Raw genomic sequence first — 20094 nt, 5'->3', positions numbered from 1 at the left:
TTGAAAACACAAGCAGCAAAGACAGTGTATTTCTCAGATAAAAGGCTGTGTCCTCTCAGGGCATGTAGAACAGGGGCTGGACCTTGGCTTTGTAGTTTAGAAATTTGAAGCTGAACTCAGTGACTCCCTACTTTAGTCACAGCAGAGGCAGATCCCTGTGAGTTCAAAGCCAGCCTCATCTACAGAAGGAGTTCCAGGACAGCCAGGGCTACACAGAGAAAGCATATATCAAAAAACAAAACAAGGGGTTGGGGATTTGGCTCAGTGGTAGAGTGCTTGGGTTCGGTCCCCAGCTCCGGAAAAAAAAAAAAACAAAAAAAAAAAAAACAACAAACTGGCCTGAAAAGATGGTTCCAAGGTTAAGGGTTCTAGTTGCTCTTCCCAAGTTCAAGACCTCAAAACCACATGGTGGCTCACAACCATCTATAATGGGATCTGATTCCCTCTTCTGTTTGTCTGAAGACAGACAGAGCACTTATATACATAATAAATCTTAAAAATGAGGAAGAGGAGGAGGAAGAAAGAAAGAACGAAAAAAGGAAAAGAAAAGGAAAAAAATTGAGTTAATAAACATATAGCTGAATGGCTTGTAAGGATTAGAATCATTCCAACAAGTCTTATAAACCAAAATACTAATTTTGTAATACAAAGAGAAATGTATAGATTGAGATTGTTTCTTTCAAAGTTTTCAGAGAAATAATCTTATATTTAGTTAGAAGGAGCGTCTTGCCAACCGGTCAGCACATTCCTTGTTGCTATTGCTGTAATTTGTTCTGTGTAACCTTATCTGAGTCACTTGACTTCTGCCTGCCTGTGTGTGCATTATTAGACTTGAGTACTTGAGTCCTTCTGCGATCTGATTATTCTTACAGAATATTCATAAGGCACTGTCATACAGAACATCCACTTTTTAGAGGAAGAGAATTGTCACTATGTAGAGGGTATTTAAGGCTGAGTGACTAGATGACATCATTAGGGAGAGAGTGTGAAGAGAATGCAAAAAGGAACTTGGGAGGAGGCATTGACTAGAATAGTAGAAGCAGCAAGAGCTGTCAGCAGAGTATGCAGAGAAGTGGGGAGGAAACCAGCCCCTTCTAGGAGAGAGTGCGTGATCGTTTGCCACACCTAGGTAAGAGGCTCCGTGAGACACTGTTGTTCTTGATGAAGGACCTTGCTGGATTTCCCCCGGAGTCAGAAGTGAATCAGAAGGCTTACTGCAGAAAAGGTTTGCTGCTGAGGAGAGGAAGACAGTGCAGGACAGAAATGGGAAGTACTGACGATGTTTATTTGCCAGAGATAAAGAAGCCAAGACTGATCACACAGAGAGAACTGAAGGAGCTAAGATCCTAAAGAGATGAAAGGGATTAGTATGGGATATGTGTTCCCCACAGGCCTTTGCTCACAGAAGTCTGTGCCCAAGTGGGTGGGTGTGAGTTTCGTAGCACAAGGACTGAGGTTTTCCCTCTGCTTCTGTGTACAAAATGGAGGGTAAGGCTGTAGGTCAGTGGACGAGCATTTGTCTCACACGCATGGTGTCCTGTGATCATTCCCAGGACGGCCACCCATCCACAGAGGAACTAAGTTGTTAGCTAAGAAAGTGAACATCAGTTGAAAGGCCGAGGTTTGGCATCTCAGATAACTGTCGGCACCAATGGACACTTGATAGACATTTGTGGGGTGAACTTGAAGTGGCTGTACTGTTGTGTTTATGTTTTCCAGCTCCGTCTAGCTATTCTCACTTCCCTTAAGATTGCAGAATATTCTGGGGGACACGGCAGCTTTGTAGAGTTCTGCAGTATGTGTGGCAAAGAAATTACGTTTTAAATTCGGAATTAGTTTCTGTTGACAAGATCGGAGTGTGTAGTGGGAACTGTCTTCAGTCTCCTGCTTTAGTCACATAAGTTTTGAGGTTATGAGTGTGTATTACCACACCACCATCTTGGAAATGGTCAAAAGGAGGGTTTGTTGTGTTTGCTTGTGGCCCTGGCTCTCAACCCCAAGGCCTCGAATGTATTAAGGCCAGTGCTTTACCACGGAGCCACAGCCTTAACTCCCAAGAGGTTCTGATGCGTTTTAAGTTAACTGTACAGAACCCTTCCTTCTTAGCTTATTTGCCTTTATGTTGTCGTTTTTTCTTTGGGAAATAGTACAGGTTTTTAAAAACTTGTTTTTAAAACTGAATTTGTTTTGTATGTGAAGTAGACTGACTAAACAAAAATCATGTCTCTGGATTATTTCTAACAAATAAAATTCCAGATTATTCTACATTTTATTATAGAGAACATTTTTGAGAAGGAAATGTTAGAAAGATTTTTTTAGTATCTTGTATAAGAACAGATTAATTTGCTGAAATAATTCTTGATACAATATTTCAAAAACAAAACCTTTAATTCCACAAAACCTTTCTTGTTAAATTCTACCTTAAATGGAACTAATTTGTTTTGAATAAAACTCTTTTGTCTATTCAAGATAATACTATGGGAAAGAATAAATAGGGGGAAATTAGTTTGATTAGCGGAATGGTTTTGTAGGAGTGGGTGGTGGTGGAAAGTTTGCTTTATAATGTAAGCATGCATGTGTGTGCATGTGTGCTTGAAGGTATGCATGCTTTCATGATCTCAACACTGACTAGAATTCATTATATAGTCCACGCTGGCCTGAGATGTGTGGCAGTTCTCCTGCTCTGCCTCATGAGTGTTGGCATTAAGTGTGTGTCACCATTGTGCTCTGTTCTTTTCACCACAAATTGATCAAGTTTTACTTGTTATGTTTGTTGACTGTGGGGCTGGCTAAATCCAAACCTCCACACTTTGAAGACTCTTCATATAGCTTCACGGTAGGCAACTAGAAGGGCTGGGCAGTGGTAGTACACACCTTTAGTCCCAGCCCCTGAGCAGAAGCTGAAGGATCTCTGTGAGTTCAAGGCTAGCCTTATCTACAGAGTGAGTTCCAGAATCGCCAGGGCTACACAGAGAAGCCCTGTCTTGGAAAATAAATATATAGATGGATGGATGGTAGAAAATCCTTCACTCTTGCAGACAGTGCTGTTTCAGACACCCTCAGTATACTTCATTAATATAGACTGCTATTTTGATGTTCTGATTTTATGTTTTCACAAAGTAACTTTGTCACGCTGTATTGTTTTTTGACAATATATTGTCAAAATATATTTGACAGAAATTTGACAGAAATTTATAAAACCAAACTTGGACTGTGCTTGGTATTGTGCTTTGAGCTCCCATAATATTCTGGATTCTCATCTTCATTGGATTCAATGAGAGATGTGACAGAGCTGGTGAAATGATGTTGGCAGGTAAAGTGCCTGCCATGCAGCCTTGAGGACAGGAGTTCAGGTCCCCAGCACCCCATATAAGAGCTAGGCTTGTCTGCAACCCCAGTGCAGGTGAGCGCTGGGACAAACTGATCTCTGGAGCTTGGCCAGCCAGGCTAGCTACACCAATGAAGTCCAGGTCCTGGCTCAAGAAAATAAGGTAGAGCGCAATGAGCAATGGGAGAGACAAGCTGATGTCTGCCTCTGGCCTGTGCACACACCCATCCCACCCCAACAGAGATGAAGCTTTATGTATTTGTATGTCGTGTAGATGACCTTTAATTTTTTGTGCCAGTTGTCCCTATTTTACAAATAAGAGCAGCCAGTACTCTCAACACTTAGGAAGCTGAAGGAATGAGCTGTTGTGGAGTTGGAGGCCACCTTGTACTCCTTAACGGGACCCTGTCTCAGAACAGCAGCAAAGTTAAATTTGTGTTTGTACAGACCTGTTCAAGTTCCTAAAATAGATGGCTCATGAAGTTTAGATTTAAACCGAGTTCTGTTGAACTCTAAACTCTATTTTCACTATCTAAATTATACACTGTCCTTTTTATCTAATCTCCTTAAAACCCCCGTTTCACTCTACTGTGTTGTAATTGATTTCATGTATTCATTTGGTTTTCTGCCAAACTTTGCTGAAGATGAGCTTTATCTTACACATATTTATAAACTCACCCATGGCCTGTTACAGACTAGTAGAGTGAACCACAGTTGTATCTCTGACAAGGAAGCACGAGGTTTGTTTTCTGGTTTAGTTCATTGTTTCATGAGCCTCGTACCATTTGGATGTCTTAGCTTTTAGGATTAGTTTCATTGAATTACATATGCACGCACAAGCTCTTTTGTATAAATGTCCTGCCCCTGGCCTACCAGTGATCACCTCTTTTTTTGAGAGAGAGAGAGAGAGAGAGAGAGAGAGAGAGAGAGAGTGTGTGTGCGTGTGTGTGTGTGTGTGTGTTGTGTGTGTTTATACACACTTATAGCAGCATGTGTGTATTTAGGTGTGAGCAGGTGGAGGCCAGAGGTCACCTCAGGCATTGTTTCTTAGTTACTCTGTACCTTGTTTTTTGAAGTAAGGCCTTTCACTGGGACCTGGGACTCAATGCGCAGGCTAAGCAGGCTGGCTGGCAAGTCCTAGGACTCTGCTCATTCCACCTTGCCAGTGCTGTGGTTACAAACACACTCCCTACACCTAGACTTTTACTTGGGTGCTAGGGATCAAACTCAGGTCTTTGTGCTTGTGTGACTGCACATCACTAGCTGAACTGTGTCCCTAGCCCCTGTTTGTGAGGCATTCTTACACTGTGTCCATGCTAGATTGGTATTCTGTTGAACACGTTGGCCTCAAACCTGTGGCAGTCGAGATTGCAGGAATGAAGCATCTTGCCTGGCTCTTATCTTTGGAGAACTTGTTTGAAGGTTCTGGCAGGAGCGCACGACTACTCCAGTATCCTTGCCTGACAAATGACTGTCCTCTTTAACCTCCCAAGCATGCATCTTTGGAAGGGACATGCACAGAATAGTGAGGGAGGAGAAAAACATCAGCTTAGGTAGCTGAGTCAGCAGAGTCAACCTGGCAGTCAGTGGGTGACGAGGGGTTGCAAACAGGTTACACTCATCTATTCATCTCATAAAAAGAGAATACATTTTATTATTTGAATATACACTTCTCCCCCCTTTTGAAATAGACTTTAATTTAGCCCAGACTGGCCTTGGTCTTCCAGTCCTTCCACCTCCGCTCCTCACGTGCTAGAATGAAGATTGTATACCACTTTGCTGGGGTTTTGTGGTGCTGGAGATTAAACTTGTGGCTTTGTGCATGTTAAGCAAGCATTCTGTTACCATCTGGCTATATCTCTAACCCAATATATCTTAAACATAAAAATCTTATCTTTTGTACCCATTATTATTCAAGTCCTACATAAAGTTGACCTATATTCTTGGGTCTGTAACATTTGAGTTGGTATAATGAACTTATTTTATAAAGATGAAAGGATAAAAAGATATGGTAAAGTTTAAATAATATATGACATTAATTATAAATTAGATATTAAATCTATACCTTATTAATATTTGAAGATACTAGTTGATACCTTTATTCTGTGAATAGTGCTCCCAAGTTTCAATCTGGAAAGAAAGAAACAAAACACTGGAATAACTTTTTTTTCCCTAATTTCATGTGCATTGGTGTTTTGCCTACATGTAAGTCTATATATGAAGGTGCCAGATCCCCTGGAACTGGTGAAAGACAGTTGTGAGCTGCCCTGTGGTTGCTGGAGATTGAACTTGGGTCCTCTGGAAGAGCAGCCAATGCACTTAACCACAGAGCCACCTCTCCAGCCCTAGAATAACTATTTAGAAAAGGTTTATAACCACAGGTTGCTTGTTTATTTATTTGTTTGTTTATTTACTTATTTTTACTACACGTTTTATGTGGGATTATATAAATTGTTTATAAAACTCTTGGCTAGAAAAGAGAAAAAAGTGTGAACACGTCATACAATTAGCATTTGGGATATATGCCATGTTACTCCAGTATTAAGCTTTAGTCTCGGGTGCAGAGCAGAAGAATCTAATGTATTGCTGGGCTTTATTGTCTGCATTAGCTCCTCCAGAGTTACTGATCTATGAAATGGCAGAGAATGGAACAAATTGTGACCAGAGACGTGGAGCAATGAGTAAGGAACAGCATAATGGGAGTTTCACAGGTAAGGAGCATGGGCTGCACTGATACAACTTCCCCTGGGCATTTGGTGAGTGTCATGCTTCTGGGGCTTTGCATGAATTTCCTCACTTAATCCTTATACTGACCAAGTAGTTTGCCCCTGCATTCGAGATGGTGCATCCCTTTGATGCTGGCAGAGGCAGGCAGATCTCTGTGAGTTCGACACCAGCCTGTTCTACATAGTGAATTCTAGGACAGCCAGGGCTATGCACTGACACCCTATCTCAAAACAAACAGAAAGCAGATTGCAGAAGAAGTACCTAGCCTTCACGTACCATTCCCCAAATTCGTACTTGGAGTCCAATAGCTGGATTCTGTTTCTTTTGGGGGTTTAGGGGTCATTTTGAGATGGGTTTCTCTGTAACAGTCCTAGTTGTTCTAGAACTCTGTAGGCCAAGCTTGCCTCTGAACTCACAGAGAGCTGCCTGCCTCCAGGTGCTGGGGTTGAAGGTGTGTACCACTGCAGCAAGCGACAGCCGAGAGACTCTTAGCACCGTTTGTGTAGGACGCATGCGTGAAAGGAATTAGTAAAGAACGGGTTGTTTTAGTGTGTGTTTTGTTTTGGTTTTTGCAGGGTTTGTTGTTGTCTCAGTAATACTAATGGGAAATTAACAGATGTAGGGCCAGTGCACAGAGGACACGCACAGCATGGGTGAAATCCTGGATTCAGTCCTCAGTACCAAAAGCAGCGCTAGCCATGACAATTCATTTTATTTCTATTTGGACTACTTCCCATTTCTCACGATTATTGAGCTTGCTGTGAATGGCTACCTGGGACACAGAGGAAACTTTCCTTCTAGGCAGTCATACAGTGTACCAACCCTCTCTATGATAACTAAAAAAATACTCTGCAAAGTTGCTGCTGATGGAGTGGAAAGAGAGGCAATGATGGATAGACAGGTGAGAAGCCATGAGGCTTCAGAACAACAGCCTACTGTAGTCCTTGGTTTTGTTAAGATTTCAGAGAGTAGAATTTTGTTCTATAGATTGCCTCCTCCATGGAAGGTTGATCTCAGTTGGCACTTTCAACTCCTTAAATTTGCATGGTGACAATGTTAAATCTCATTTATACTTTTGGGGTATTTTCACAGACCTTAGGAATTTCCCTTTAACTTCCATGCTGCTGTTTTTCAGACCCCTCTTCAGTAAATGAGAAGAAGAGAAGGGATCGGGAAGAAAGACAGAATATCGTCCTGTGGAGACAGCCACTCATTACCTTGCAGTATTTCTCTCTGGAAACTCTTGTAGTTTTGAAGGAATGGACCTCAAAGTAAAGCATTTTCTTACTACTTTTTATATAAATCGTATTTACTAATTTTAGAAGTCCTTAGCCATCTCCTACTCCCTGCCATCTGTTTCTCCAAAACGGATTAATTAAATTTAGAACATTATTATAGGAACATTTGTTTTCCTTCATATAGTTTAAAAAGAATTAGACTAAGGGAATGGGAATGCAGCTCATAGTGCTTGCCTCACATGCATGAAACCATCACCATACAAGAACCGGGTTTCCAAGGTTACCCTCTGCTATATACTTGAAGGTCAGCCTGGGCTACATAAAGACTATGCCTTGCTAAAAGAGCACTCCCCACTGGCCAGCCCAGCCTTTGGCTTGAAAACTGGCATCTTCTTGTTGTACTGTAATGCCTCTCCACATTAGAAGATGAGGTGTGAGCAAGATAAGGCTTTGGGCGGAGAAAGGCTGGCTAAGAGTGAGACTGCATGGTAATTCAGGTTCTGGCCCTGTGTACCTCGACCAAGTCCTTTCTACATCCCAAAGGCTGCTTCTACAAATTGCAAGATTAACGTGACACTCTTTCTTTCCACTTCTTTTTAAGATTGTGGCATCGCCAAAGCATGGTGGTGTCCTTTTTCCTGCTGCTTGCTGCGCTTGTAGCTACGTATTATGTGGAAGGAGCGCACCAGCAGGTAAGGTGCTGCGTTCCCCATTCTGTAGTCACGGGACATTTCAGAGTGAGACTGGTGCAGATTTCATAGACTTTATGCCCTCAACATTTTGAGCATACTGATAACTGGTATCTTAATGTCTTATTCCCAAGCACTGTCTCGTAGCTGCTCAACTTTATTTTGGTATTTAGGAGACCTTTTTGTCTTCAAAGATTTAAACTAGCGTTTTTATATTCAGTCAAAACAGTATGGATCCTTTCATCTTTACCACAAGGTCTTCATAATGTCTGTTGTATGCCTTTCTAATCCATCCTAGTTTTCATGCTAGATTGAGAGTTTTTATGTCATGAAAGGTAGATTTGAAATAAGGAAGTGGTATTTTGTCAGCACGTTTTCATTAAAATAGTGAAACGTTCATCTATTCTAATAGGAAAAGTTTTTTAAAAGCTGTCATTTTAAAGTAATTTACTTCTAATTTTGGGGAAGGTTGTTGTTTTTAAGTAGTTTTCAATGCATTTTCTATAGGAATCTTTATGTCTTAGAATTTGCAACCAAGCTGTCCATGGTGCCTCATGCCAGTAAATACAGCAGAGGCAGGGGGATTACCATGAGTTTAAAGACAGCCTGTTTAACAGAGTCCCAGGCTAGCTAGGAGTACACAGTGAAATTCCACCTTTTAATACACAAAGAAATATCCAGGCCATGGTGCACACCCTTTTAATATCAGCACTCCAGAGGCAGTGGATCCCTATGAGTTGAAGGCCAGCCTGGCCTACAGAGTGAGTTCCAGGACAGCCAAAGCTATGCAGAGAAACCCTGTAATGAAAAACAAAACAAAAGAGTCAAACAGGTCAAGCAGCCAGCACCTCTGTAAGTTCTCTACTCCCTTATTTTATTGACTAGCACTGAGAGATTTGTCTAGAAATAGGTCAGCTCATTCTTGAAAGTCAGGTCTTTCTTACACCGGACTTAATTTTTGCTCCTGTTTGAAAAACAACCTGGTGTTATGCATATAGAAATTGTTTTATTCTTATTTTTTACTTGAAAAAAAAATCAAAAATGTATTGTATTTACACAAATGTGTGATTGCTCTCCAATCTTGTTATTTTGAGACAGGTTCTCTACCTAGCCCTTAATGTCCTGGAACTCCAGAGATCTGCCACCCTCCCAAGTTTAAAGGCTTGCACCACCATGCCTGGTTCATTGCCCCCCCCCCTTTTTTTTTCTTTTTTTCTTTCTTTTTTTTTTTTTTTCTGGAGCTGGGGACCGAACCCAGGGCCTTGTGCTTGCTAGACAAGCGCTCTACCACTGAGCTAAATCCCCATCCCCCATCGCCCCCTTTATTACCACTGTGTCTCCTGTATTCTAAAATTTTCTCTTTACAAATATTGTATAACTCTTCCTTTCTTAACACTGTTTTATGTCTAATTTTAAATCACTTTCAAGTGTTTATTCTTAGCATTACCATACAAACCTGGGCATGGTAGCACACAGGATAATCACACCACTCAGGAAGCAGAAGCAGGAGGATCAACTGAAGTTCAAGGCCAGCCTGGTTTACATAGAAAGTACCTAGCCAGGCTGGACTACAGTCTGAGATCCTGTCTCAAGAAGTCAAAGAGAACAAAATAATAGTGATTACCAAACCTGTGGTTTGTTTTCCTTTTCACCCACGCCAGCTCATTCTGCTTAGAGGGGTTGGCTTTTTGTTTTGCTTTGCTTTTGGTTTTTTTTTTTTTTTTGTTTTTTTGTTTTGTTTTGTTTTGTTTTGTTTTTTGGCCCAGTTGATAAGATATAATTGCCCACCTAAACATACAAGGCCAATACACATCCATCCCTTAAGAACATTTGTAACAACCCTTAAAGGTACAGCGTGGAATCTTAGCGTCACCCGCCATATTGTCCTGCCACGGTTCTCTCCTGTCCCTCCTGGTCTCTTCATGTTTCGTTTTGTTTTGTTTTACCCTCTCTGGTCAGGGGCGTGGTTAGCACAGCACGGCCCTGGGCAGGTGTTTGAGTTTATTCCTTGTCCCTTTTGTTTTCCAGTATGTGCAGCGGATAGAGAAGCAGTTTCTTTTATATGCCTACTGGATAGGCCTGGGGATTCTGTCCTCTGTTGGTCTTGGAACAGGATTGCACACCTTTCTGCTTTATCTGGTAAGCACGGCTTTCTTTCAGGGAACAGACATGAAGCTGATTTTTCTGTATATATTGGTGCATTTCCTTTGGGATCTACAATTCTAAAATCTGTATTTAAGTGCTTCTATGTTTTCAAATGTTCTAATCCTCAAACCAGTGCCTGAAGTAAACTTTTTTCAATTTTCAATTTTGAAGTAATGTTTATTTTGCTTTATGCAACTGTTATTTTAATAGCTGAAGTTCATTTCAGTTTATAAAATTCTGTATAAAGCTTAGAATAAGTTATACCCATAATCTTAGCACTTGTGAGACTGAAGAGTAAGGTCGTTGTGAGTTTGAGGTTAGTGTAGGCTATATAACAAGACACTGTCTCGAAAACACAAAGCAGGGCTGGAGAGATGGCTCAGCAGTTAAGAGCACTGACTGCTCTTTCAGAGGTCCTGAGTTCAATTCCAGCAACCACATGGTGGCTCACAACCATCTATAATCAGGTCTGGTGCCCTCTTCTGACCTGCAGGCACATACACGCAGGCAGAAAGCTGTATAATGTATATATACATAATAAATAAATAAATATATGTTTAAAAAAAAAAAACACAAAGCAGAGTGCCCTGAGATGGCCCCACCAGTAAAGGCGCTCACAGCCAAGCTTGATGGCTGGAGTTCAATCCTCAAAACCTACCTGGTGGACAGAAAGAGAACTGACTCCTGCAGATTATCCTTTGACCTTTACAAGTGCTCAGTTATGTGCACGCACACCAAACAAAGAAGTGAAGTAAAAGTGGGGAGATGGCTCAGCAGTTAAGAGCTCTGACTGCTCTTCCAGAGGTCCTGAGTTTAATTCCCAGCAACCACATGGTGGCTCACAACCATCTGTAATGGGATCTCATGCCCTCTTCTGCTGTGTCTGAAGAGAGCAATAGTGTACTCATATTGCTCTCAAATTTTTTTAAAAGTACTTTCTTGGTGAAATACTAGTTGAAATAAAAAAATAAAGTTGAACTTTCTGTTTTTACAAGTGAACTTAAAAGTCTGATAGAGAATTAGAAAAGTGTGGTAGGCAACTGAAGACAGGACAACAGGATCTAGGTAGGCCCTGTCAGAGTGAGGTGAGGTGGAGATGCACGAGTGCTTATTAAACTCTGTGGCCTACATGGTTGACTTCTTTTGTTCCCTTCTTGTTCCTGAATAAGTAATTCCTAAATTAGAAACAATTCCATATTTGTAAGTTTTATCTTCATTGGGTAAAAAGGATATCATAGCAATATTCAATGCTGAATTGATTCTATTATTTCAGTCAAGTCTGCTCTATACATACTAAATTCACTTCTGAAACCAAAATGTTAATGATAAGGCATGAATGCTTGGCATAGGAGAGTGTTGAATTAATGTTCTCAAGAATAATTTGGGAGTTAATCTTTAGTACATCATTCCTCTAAGTTTATTTTCAAACTTGGAATTTTAGGCTAGACCCAGTGGCACATGGTACTAGCTGCTTAGAGGACTGTGGCAGGAGGTTTGGGAGTTTGAAGCTAGCTTGGGCAATATGAGGAGGCCCCATCTCAGAAATGGTTTAATTTTAGAATTATATTCATATCTGCTTATCTCTTTTATCTGAAATAAAAATGCTAGAAAAGTAATTGGTTCTATTTCCTAGTAACCACTAAGCTGGTATGAGTTTGTATTTATAGTATATGTGTGTGTACGTGTGTGTGCAGATATATCTGTGTGTGTACACATGTAGATGGAGGCCAGATGTCAACATTAAGTGTCTTCCTCAATCTCATGCCACATTTTTTTTTTGGCACAGGATCTACATAAACCTGTGTTTAGCTGGATTGCCTGGCCAGTGAGCCACAGGGATCCTCTTGTCTTCCTCCCCAGTGCTGGGATCACAAGCATACTTTTCACTTTTTGCCTAAATGCTGGACATGCAAACACATGGACATGTCTGCATGCTTAAACAGAGCCCTCGCTCCAGCCCTGTAACTGCTGAATTCTTAGTAGTGTAATATTGCATTCACAAGCAGAAGTTGGAGAGATAAAAAGAAAAAAAGACAGATTATAGGATATTTTTCTGTTCTTGTTTTGTGGTTTGTGGTTTGTTTTTGTTTTTGTTTTTAAGACCGTTTCCTTGTAGCTCTGGCTATCTGAGAACTCACTCCATAGACTAGGTTAGAACTAAGAGATCTGCCTGTCTCTGCTTCTCTAGGACTGGGATTAAAGGTACATACTACCACACCTAGCAAAGTGTTTGAGCTTTTGTTTTGTTTTGTTTTGTTTTGTTTTGGCTTTGGTCTTTTCAAGGCAAGGTTTCTCTGTGTTTCCCTGGCTTCCCTTGAACTCACTCTGTAGACCAGACTGGCCTTGAACTCAGATATACCTGCTTCTGCCTCCCAAGTGCTGGGATTAAAGACGTGGACCACGACTGCCCTATGGTCCTGTTCTTATCTAGACCTGCCATTTGATATTTCTTGGAAAAACAAAATGAAGGGTTTCATTTGTAATAGATGACCAACCTAAAATCATCTGAAAAGCAGCTTACATAGCAGATTCTATTGAACATTAAAAGGAATTCAAATGAGTCCTTTTTAAATTGTTTACAAATTTAGTATAAAGAAAATTGAGGACTAGAGAGATAATTCATTGACTAAAGTACTTTCTGAAGAACCTTGAGGACCTAATTTTGAATTCTCAGATAAGCTCTTTTCTGACCTGTGCCATAGCACACAGATACGCACTTGCACAGACATTTATAATAATAATAGCAGTAATAATAATAGTATTGTAACACTAAAGTTTATTACAGAGTTAATGTAAAGAAGTAAAATCTTTGTTTCTATTAATGAGTGTTTTTACCCTTGATCAGTGTGGTAGTTTAGTAGAATGTAATTAGAATTTTCTCAGCTTTAACTTTTAGTGTATATGAGTATTGTATATCTGCATCTTGTGTTTGCCTGGTGCCTGTGGAGGAACTGGAGCTACAGACAGTTGTGAGCTGTTTTGTGGGTGCTGAGAACCGAACCCTGGTCTAATGTAGAACAACCCACCCTCTTAACTGCTGAGTCATTTCTCCAGCCCCTCATTTTATCAAGAGCAATCGGGAGGAAGTCATCTCTCACTGTCCTTGGTGTTACATCCATTATATGCTAAGTCACTAGTGTGCAGATGCAGTCTTTGAACTGATGAAACTGTTGCGTTAATTATGCAGAAATGTTTCCATGAGAAGGATTTGTATACCTGTGTATCGTATTTGTATATACATTGCTAAAATTACATGTGAACTTCAACAAATTTAAAAAAAGAAAGAAAATAGACAAAGAAGAGTCCTTTGATTTGTTCCTAATACAAACTATTCCAATAACTCTAGATAGTCTTTTTAAATTTACCACTTCCTCTGTGATTTGTAAGAACTTTTTAATCTTTAAGTACAGGGGACCTCTATAACCCCAGGGGCCAATGTGTCGGATCCGTGTAAGAAGAGGCTGTTCACTCCAGCACAGCTCAGTAGGCTGTACTGGTTTAAACGCTGAGAATCTGACCCCAATTAGTTTCCTTTAGATATATTTAAGTACAGTACAGTTTCATGAAAAATTATCCTGGTGATAATTAACTCAACCCCTTGTGGGAACTTTGTAAGTACATGTGACATCTTCCATAAATATAGGCTCTCTATATATAAATTGACTGAGAAAAACAGTCTTGTGATATGGTCTTGGGGAGGATCTGGTGTGGTTTTGGCCACCAGGCTAGTAACTACCTCTGCTCCTCTGAAGAGACAGCCCTGCATGGTTAGCATTCCTGGTCCCCTAGTACTTCTCTGATGGCATAAGGACATCTATGCCTCCTACACCTGACAATCTTCATCTCTTTTGTTTATTGTTGTTTTGTTTGTTTGTTTGTTTGGAAGAGGGAAGGGGTGTCACTATATGGCCCTGGCTATCCTGGAACTCAATGTGTAGACCAGGCTGCCCTGGACCTCACAGAGATTTTCCTTCCTCTGCCTCCTGAGTGCTGAGATTAAAGACTGGCACCACCATGCCGACCTCACTCGTGTTTGTTGGAGGTTTTTTTTGTTTTGTTTTGTTTTTTTCTTTTCTTTTTTTTGGAGCTGAGGTAAATCTCCAACCCCTCACTTGTGTTTTTAACCTATGAAATATGATTGTGTTTAGGAAGTCTTGGTTACAGGTGCTTTCTTATGAGCCTTTATGTAACCCTCGCTTGGATGTGATGATGATAACATCCTGATGTCCTACTTTCTGTGGTGGTGAAATAGACACTCTGCCTTGTAATCATATAACCCTCAGTCTAGAGGCCAAGTAACCATGCTAGGAAAGTAGTCTGGTAAGAAATACAGCCCTCTTCCTGGCAAAATAAATGTAAAGACTTACAGTTCTGCAGTTGGAAAAACTAAAGGTTAATTTTTTTCTGTATCATGATCATGTAACTAAAAATTAAGTAATATGAAAATGCTTTGTATTTCATAGCCATTTGTTTCCTTGGTGGAAGTTGCCTTTTGGAGTTAAACTTTGTTAATTGTGATTGAGTGTGCACCAGATGGTCACTTAAGAGATTACAAAGATTAGATCTTAAATAAAATAAAGTCATAGTTTTCAGGTAATGAACAATTTCCTTATTTTTAAATTGAAAGGTTGTAACTTAAAAATGTGCGTTGGAACCCCCGTTGTTCAGTGAGCACAGTTGCTGTTTACCTAGGAATGGTGGCTGTGAGCAGGGAGGGAAAGCAGATGCATTTCATCTCTGTGGATCCGTAGTGAGTAGGGTAATTGTTAGAGCCACGGGGTTGTGTTGCTTGTTCTCCTAATGTCCTGAACATTCTACTTTTGTATCGAGGAACATAAGCTTTTTTTTTCCTGTTGAAAAAAAACCCACATCGTTCACATTCTCCAAAGATTGTCATCTATGAGTGACTTGAAATCAGTTTTCTAGGGGGCTGAGAGAAAGATGGCTCAGCAGTTAAGAACACTCTTCTTGTGGAGAACCTTGGTTTCAATTCCCAGCTCTGTATGGTGGCTCACAATCAACCATAATTCCAGTTCCAGAGAATGTCATGCTGTCTGCTGGCTTCCATAGGCATCAGGTGCCTGCACATGTATGTATGCATGAGAAACATCCACACATGTAGAACAAAATAAGTCCTAAGATATTTTTAAAAAGAAAAAAGCAATTCTTCTAGAATTTGTCTTAGTACATCTATATCTGGTCACCACTAGATGGCATCACTAACACAATCAATATACTGTTGTGTATTTGCCAGGAGAACAACCTTATCAACTCCCAAATGACTCTCTTAGCTTAGAGACATGATTTGTTATTTATCTATATTCATACATACATGTTTTGACTACATAAGACTAGTGAATGGGGCTGTGTGTAACTCCAGTTGCAGGGGATCCAAGGCCCTCCTTTAACCGGAATGCCAGGCAAGCACATGTTTCGCAGACATATATGCAGGCAAGACAAGCATTCATACAAAGTAAATCTAAAATAATTTTTAAAGGAGAGGTAACATTACCAGTTATTCTTGTTTTCCATTGATTTGCACATGTAGGAAATACACAGCTATATATCCTGGGCTGGTCTTGAACTCATAGCATCCTTCCTGTCAGGGCTTCCTAAATACTGGGATTGCAGGCGTGCACCACCACATCTACATCTACCCCTTAGTAGTCAAGAATATGCAGCAGTTTTGATTATGAGAGAAACAGAGTCAAGTAGCTGGGTTAGAATGTCTGCTCCAATAATATTAGCTATGCGATTTTCGATGAATTTCTTAAGATTTTTATTGTTGTTTTTTTCCTCAACACGTTTCTCTGTGTATAGTTTGGCTATCCTAGAATCTACTCTGTAGACCAGGCTGGCTTCCAACTTTCAGAGAGTCGCCTGCCTCTGTCTCTGCCTCTGCCTCTGCCTCTGCCTCTGCCTCTGCCTCTCAAGTGCTGGGATTAAAGGTATGCGTCACCATTACCTGGAGTATTTCTTAACCTTTTTTTAAGATTTATTTATTTCATATGTGAGTACACTGTTGCTATCCTCAGACACACCAGAAGAGGGCATCAGATCCCATTACAGATGGCTGTGAGCCACCACGTGGTTGCTGGGATTTGAACCTTTAGAAGAGCAGTCAGTGCTCTTAGCTGCTGACCCATCTCCCCAGCCCAGATTTCTTAAGTTTTAAACCTTAGTTCATTCAACTATAAATGGAGGAGATAATGATGGTAATTATCTCATGACCATTTTGAGGATTAAATGAAATAACAGATGTATCTTTTCAAACATGATATTTAATACACATAAAAGTATCTAGAAAATTATTCCAGCTATTACAACTAATATCACTGTTACAGTTTTATATATGTATATATATTTTTTTTTTTTTGAAGAAGAGAGAGAAAAAGACCAAAGACACTAAGGGTTTGCATGTCAGTGAAAGTCAGAAGACAAGTTTGCAGTCTGTTCTCTCCTTTCATCTTTTGCTGCTTTTGAGACAGGATTTTGTTTTTGTGTGGCTGTGCTGCATACTTGAGCTTACAGCAGATTCTTCTGCGTCCACCTCCCATTCCCATAGGAGCGCTGGGATTATAAATATGAAAAGCTGTATGCAGTGTCCTCATGGCTCTGTGAGTCAAACTCAAGTCCTCAGACTGTGCAGCAGGGGCTTTTGCCAACACAGCTGTCTCCTCTGACTTCTCAGCCTGTGGTTTAAAGCACGGAATCATTTGCAATGTATGCTTTACCGATCTTTTCTTCTTCTCAGTGCTAGGGATCAAACTAACAGCCTTGTACATGCTTGCCAAATTTTCTACTACTAACTACATCCACAGTCCACCTTAACTATTCTCAACAGCCTTGGCTGCTTAGTGAATTTGTGTCTCAAAAATAAGAGGGGGGCTAGAGAGATGGCTCAGCAGTTAAGAGCACTGACTGCTCTTCCAGAGGTTCTGAGTTCAAGTCCCAGCACTCACATGGTGGCTCACAACCACCTATAATAGGATCTGATGCCCTCTTCTGGTGTGTCTGAAGATAGCTATGGTGCACCCATATACATTAAGATAAATAAATAATTAAAGTAAGAAAGAGAAAATGTCTACTGGGTGGTGGTAGCACATGCCTTTAATCCCAGTACTCTAGAGGCAGAGGCAGGTGGATCTCTGAGTTTGAAGCAGGCCTGGTCTACAGAGTGAGTTCCAGGACAGCCAGGGCTACACAGAGAAACCCAGTCTCAGAGTTGTGGAGGGGGTGAGGGTGATGTAGAGCAAAATGACCAGCCAAGGACAGACCCCTGTCAACTTTAAGGTTCTAAAGGGTCACACGTGCAGTGAGGTTCAGGTTTCAGCAATCTTGTGTATCTCCTTAGAGTTCCCCATGCCCAGTCCAGCCACTTCCTCAAGCAGACGCACCTCAGACACATGCACGCCTTTATGTGTAGCTGTTGTACATGCACTAAGTTACAGAACAAGAAGTTGATTACAGAGTCCATGTGTGCCATTAATGACGATTAAAGTCTTACATTTAAGTAAGAAAGCTGAGTGTGGTGGCACTCGCCTATAATCTCAGCACATTAAAGGCAAGATAGGGAATTGAAGGCCACCCTCATCTACATAAATTCTAGAGTAACCTGGATTATGTGAACCCCTAGCTCAAGGGCAGCAGAAGCTATAATTCCATTGGCTTATGGAATTGTGTGATGTAAGGACAATTTTTGACACTAGGGGGAGCATTTTCCTGCAGAAAGATTTTACCAAGTCCAGGTTCTAGTGAAGAACTCTAGAGATCAGCACTCACTGCCTTTGGGAACCATCAGATGCGTACCTTTCCAGACAAATGTTCTCTTTAACCTAATCCACTAGGATTTCTTTTCTCACATTTGGGATCAAAGTAGGAAAATGTGCCCGAAGCACAGCATTCCCCCTTCTGAAAGCCATGTAGGAGGATTTGGATCTATTGGATTATAGTGTAAAATTGACCAAGTTTTATTAGAATTGTAACCATAATGTGTTGTCCTTTGAAAATGCCTTCTTAAGAGACATTTTCTTAATATGATCATTTCAAAAAAATACCTTACTTCTGTTATAAATTAAACGCAACAAATATGTAAAATATTTGCTGCCCAGATGCCTGTTTTATTTTTATTTTTAAGTTTGGGTTATTTCATTTTAAAGTGGAGCAGAAATTGTACCTTTTTAAAGTCTGGCATGTTGATTGTGTTCTCATGTATAAACACTGCTGTGGGTGACACCATGTTCCTTCTGTGTGTAGTGCCTAATAGTTGTCTGTGCTGCTCTGAAGCCGTTTCCGTAGGCACAGATGTTTCTGGTACCTTTTGGCTCTTGATTCCTTATTGTTGGAAGTAAATATTTAGAAAACATCTCTAACATGGCGTAAGTGAAGGGGGAAAGTCTCAGTAACTGCTGTCAATGCCTTGGTGGGGAAGATTGTCTCGGCTAAACTGCTAGCTCTCCTCTCTACGACTGCTTCTACTGTGATGACTTCTTCCCTGACTACTTCCGCTCACCTGCACATCCTCCGTACAGAGAGGGATTGGAGTCTGATTTCGCTGACACTGACTTCTATGGGTACAAGGCTGTGGCCATGGACAACTCTGAGCCAGAGCTCTTCCTGGAAGATTAGCAGCCTCTTTTTTTTTTTTTTTTTTTTTTTAGAAAAATGTGCCTGTTGGCCTTTGTCTGATGAGGGAGGGCATAGTAGCTCCTCTCCCTCTGTCTCCCAAGGAATGGCTCATGAGCTACACCACATCAAAAGCAAAACCAAGGTCTCCAGGACACAGGGGGTTTGTACAGACTGGATAGCTTCCTGCCTTTAAGTCATTATTTATTAATGTGTGCTTAAAAGAAAGCTTCAAAGAGTAGGTTAAACAACTCCCTACCTAAATGTGTGATCCATTTACTCAGAACACTTGGGTCAACGCATGAGCAAGATTTGCTTAGAAGAGGCTAGGGATGGAGCAGAGTACCCCTAGCATGCTCAAGGGTCTGGCTTCAAAGCCCAGCATGTCAAAAAAGAAAGAAAAAGGTCAGTTAGGATTTGTTATTGTTTTCTTTGTTTTGTGGGGGAAGGATATCACCATTTAGCATTGGCTGGCCTGGAGCTCACTATAGCAGCTTACCAGATTGAACTCACAGTGATTGCCCTCCTTGGCCAGCTGAGTGTTGGGATTAAAGAGACCACCATGCCTGCCCTCTTAGGCTTAATGATAAATATTTCAGTTAATGGGTCAGCTAAAAATCTTGAGGTTACTAGTGTAATAGTATATACTGTATAGTGTATAATGTATACTAAAACATCATACTGTATTTAAAATGATACACAATTATTTGTAGATCTTTAAAACCAATTTTAAGTTACTTGATTTTAAAGGAGAAACTTGAAGTATTCCTTTATAATAATCAGGTACAATTCACTTGCTTCCAGAAGGCTCATGAACTAGTGTTATAGTTTACACTGCTTTTGTTTTGGCTAGCAACTATGTTCTTATACTTTTAAAATATAATCATATCTTCTTGCTCTAGGTAGCACAGCCATTGTTACATTTTGTTACATTAGGAAGATAAGGCAGAATTCTAATTATGCTTTGTTAAATTACTAACAGATTTAAATAACCTGCCACTCACATTAAGGCCCAAGCTATTGTGTTTAGACAAACCATACTGCATTTTATAGAGAAGAAAGCAGGGTTGGGGAGGGTGTGCTAGCTTGAGACTTGGAAAAAAAAAAACGGGTCTGTGGCTGGAGAAGATGGCCCAGTGGTTAAAAGGACTGACTGCTCTTCCAGAGGACCAGTACCCACACTGCAGCTGGGTCACAATCACCTATAAATCAATTAATGCAGGGCCCAAGCCAGCACCCTGTAGAGCCTTAAGTAAGTCATTTCCAGACTGGTGAGAAAAGCGACCATTTTTACCTTTGGGAAAGTAGAATTCCTGTGTTGAAAGGGCTTCTAAAGTCCCCC

At 40.6% G+C, this 20094-nt stretch overlaps 1 protein-coding gene across 4 annotated transcripts in view; it reads left to right on the top strand.

Annotated features, from left to right (window-relative positions):
- Positions 1 to 20094, top strand: part of Vmp1 (vacuole membrane protein 1) — a 98779-nt gene that overhangs the window by 10955 nt on the left and 67730 nt on the right. For 2 of the 4 annotated variants that reach the window (XM_087569651.1, XM_087569654.1), the window contains exons 1-5: positions 1028 to 1129; positions 5938 to 6039; positions 7191 to 7326; positions 7895 to 7985; positions 10011 to 10121. In XM_087569651.1, coding sequence (XP_087425777.1) covers positions 5964 to 6039; positions 7191 to 7326; positions 7895 to 7985; positions 10011 to 10121 — 414 coding nt within the window. In that variant the 5' untranslated portion in view covers positions 1028 to 1129; positions 5938 to 5963. 4 annotated transcript variants of the gene reach the window in all.

This window comes from Rattus norvegicus, chromosome 10 (genome assembly GCF_021556685.1).
Source record: "Rattus norvegicus strain SHRSP/BbbUtx chromosome 10, alternate assembly SHRSP_T2T, whole genome shotgun sequence".
In the NCBI taxonomy this organism is placed as follows: Eukaryota; Metazoa; Chordata; class Mammalia; order Rodentia; family Muridae; genus Rattus; species Rattus norvegicus.
This window is presented reverse-complemented; position numbering and strand designations above follow the sequence as displayed.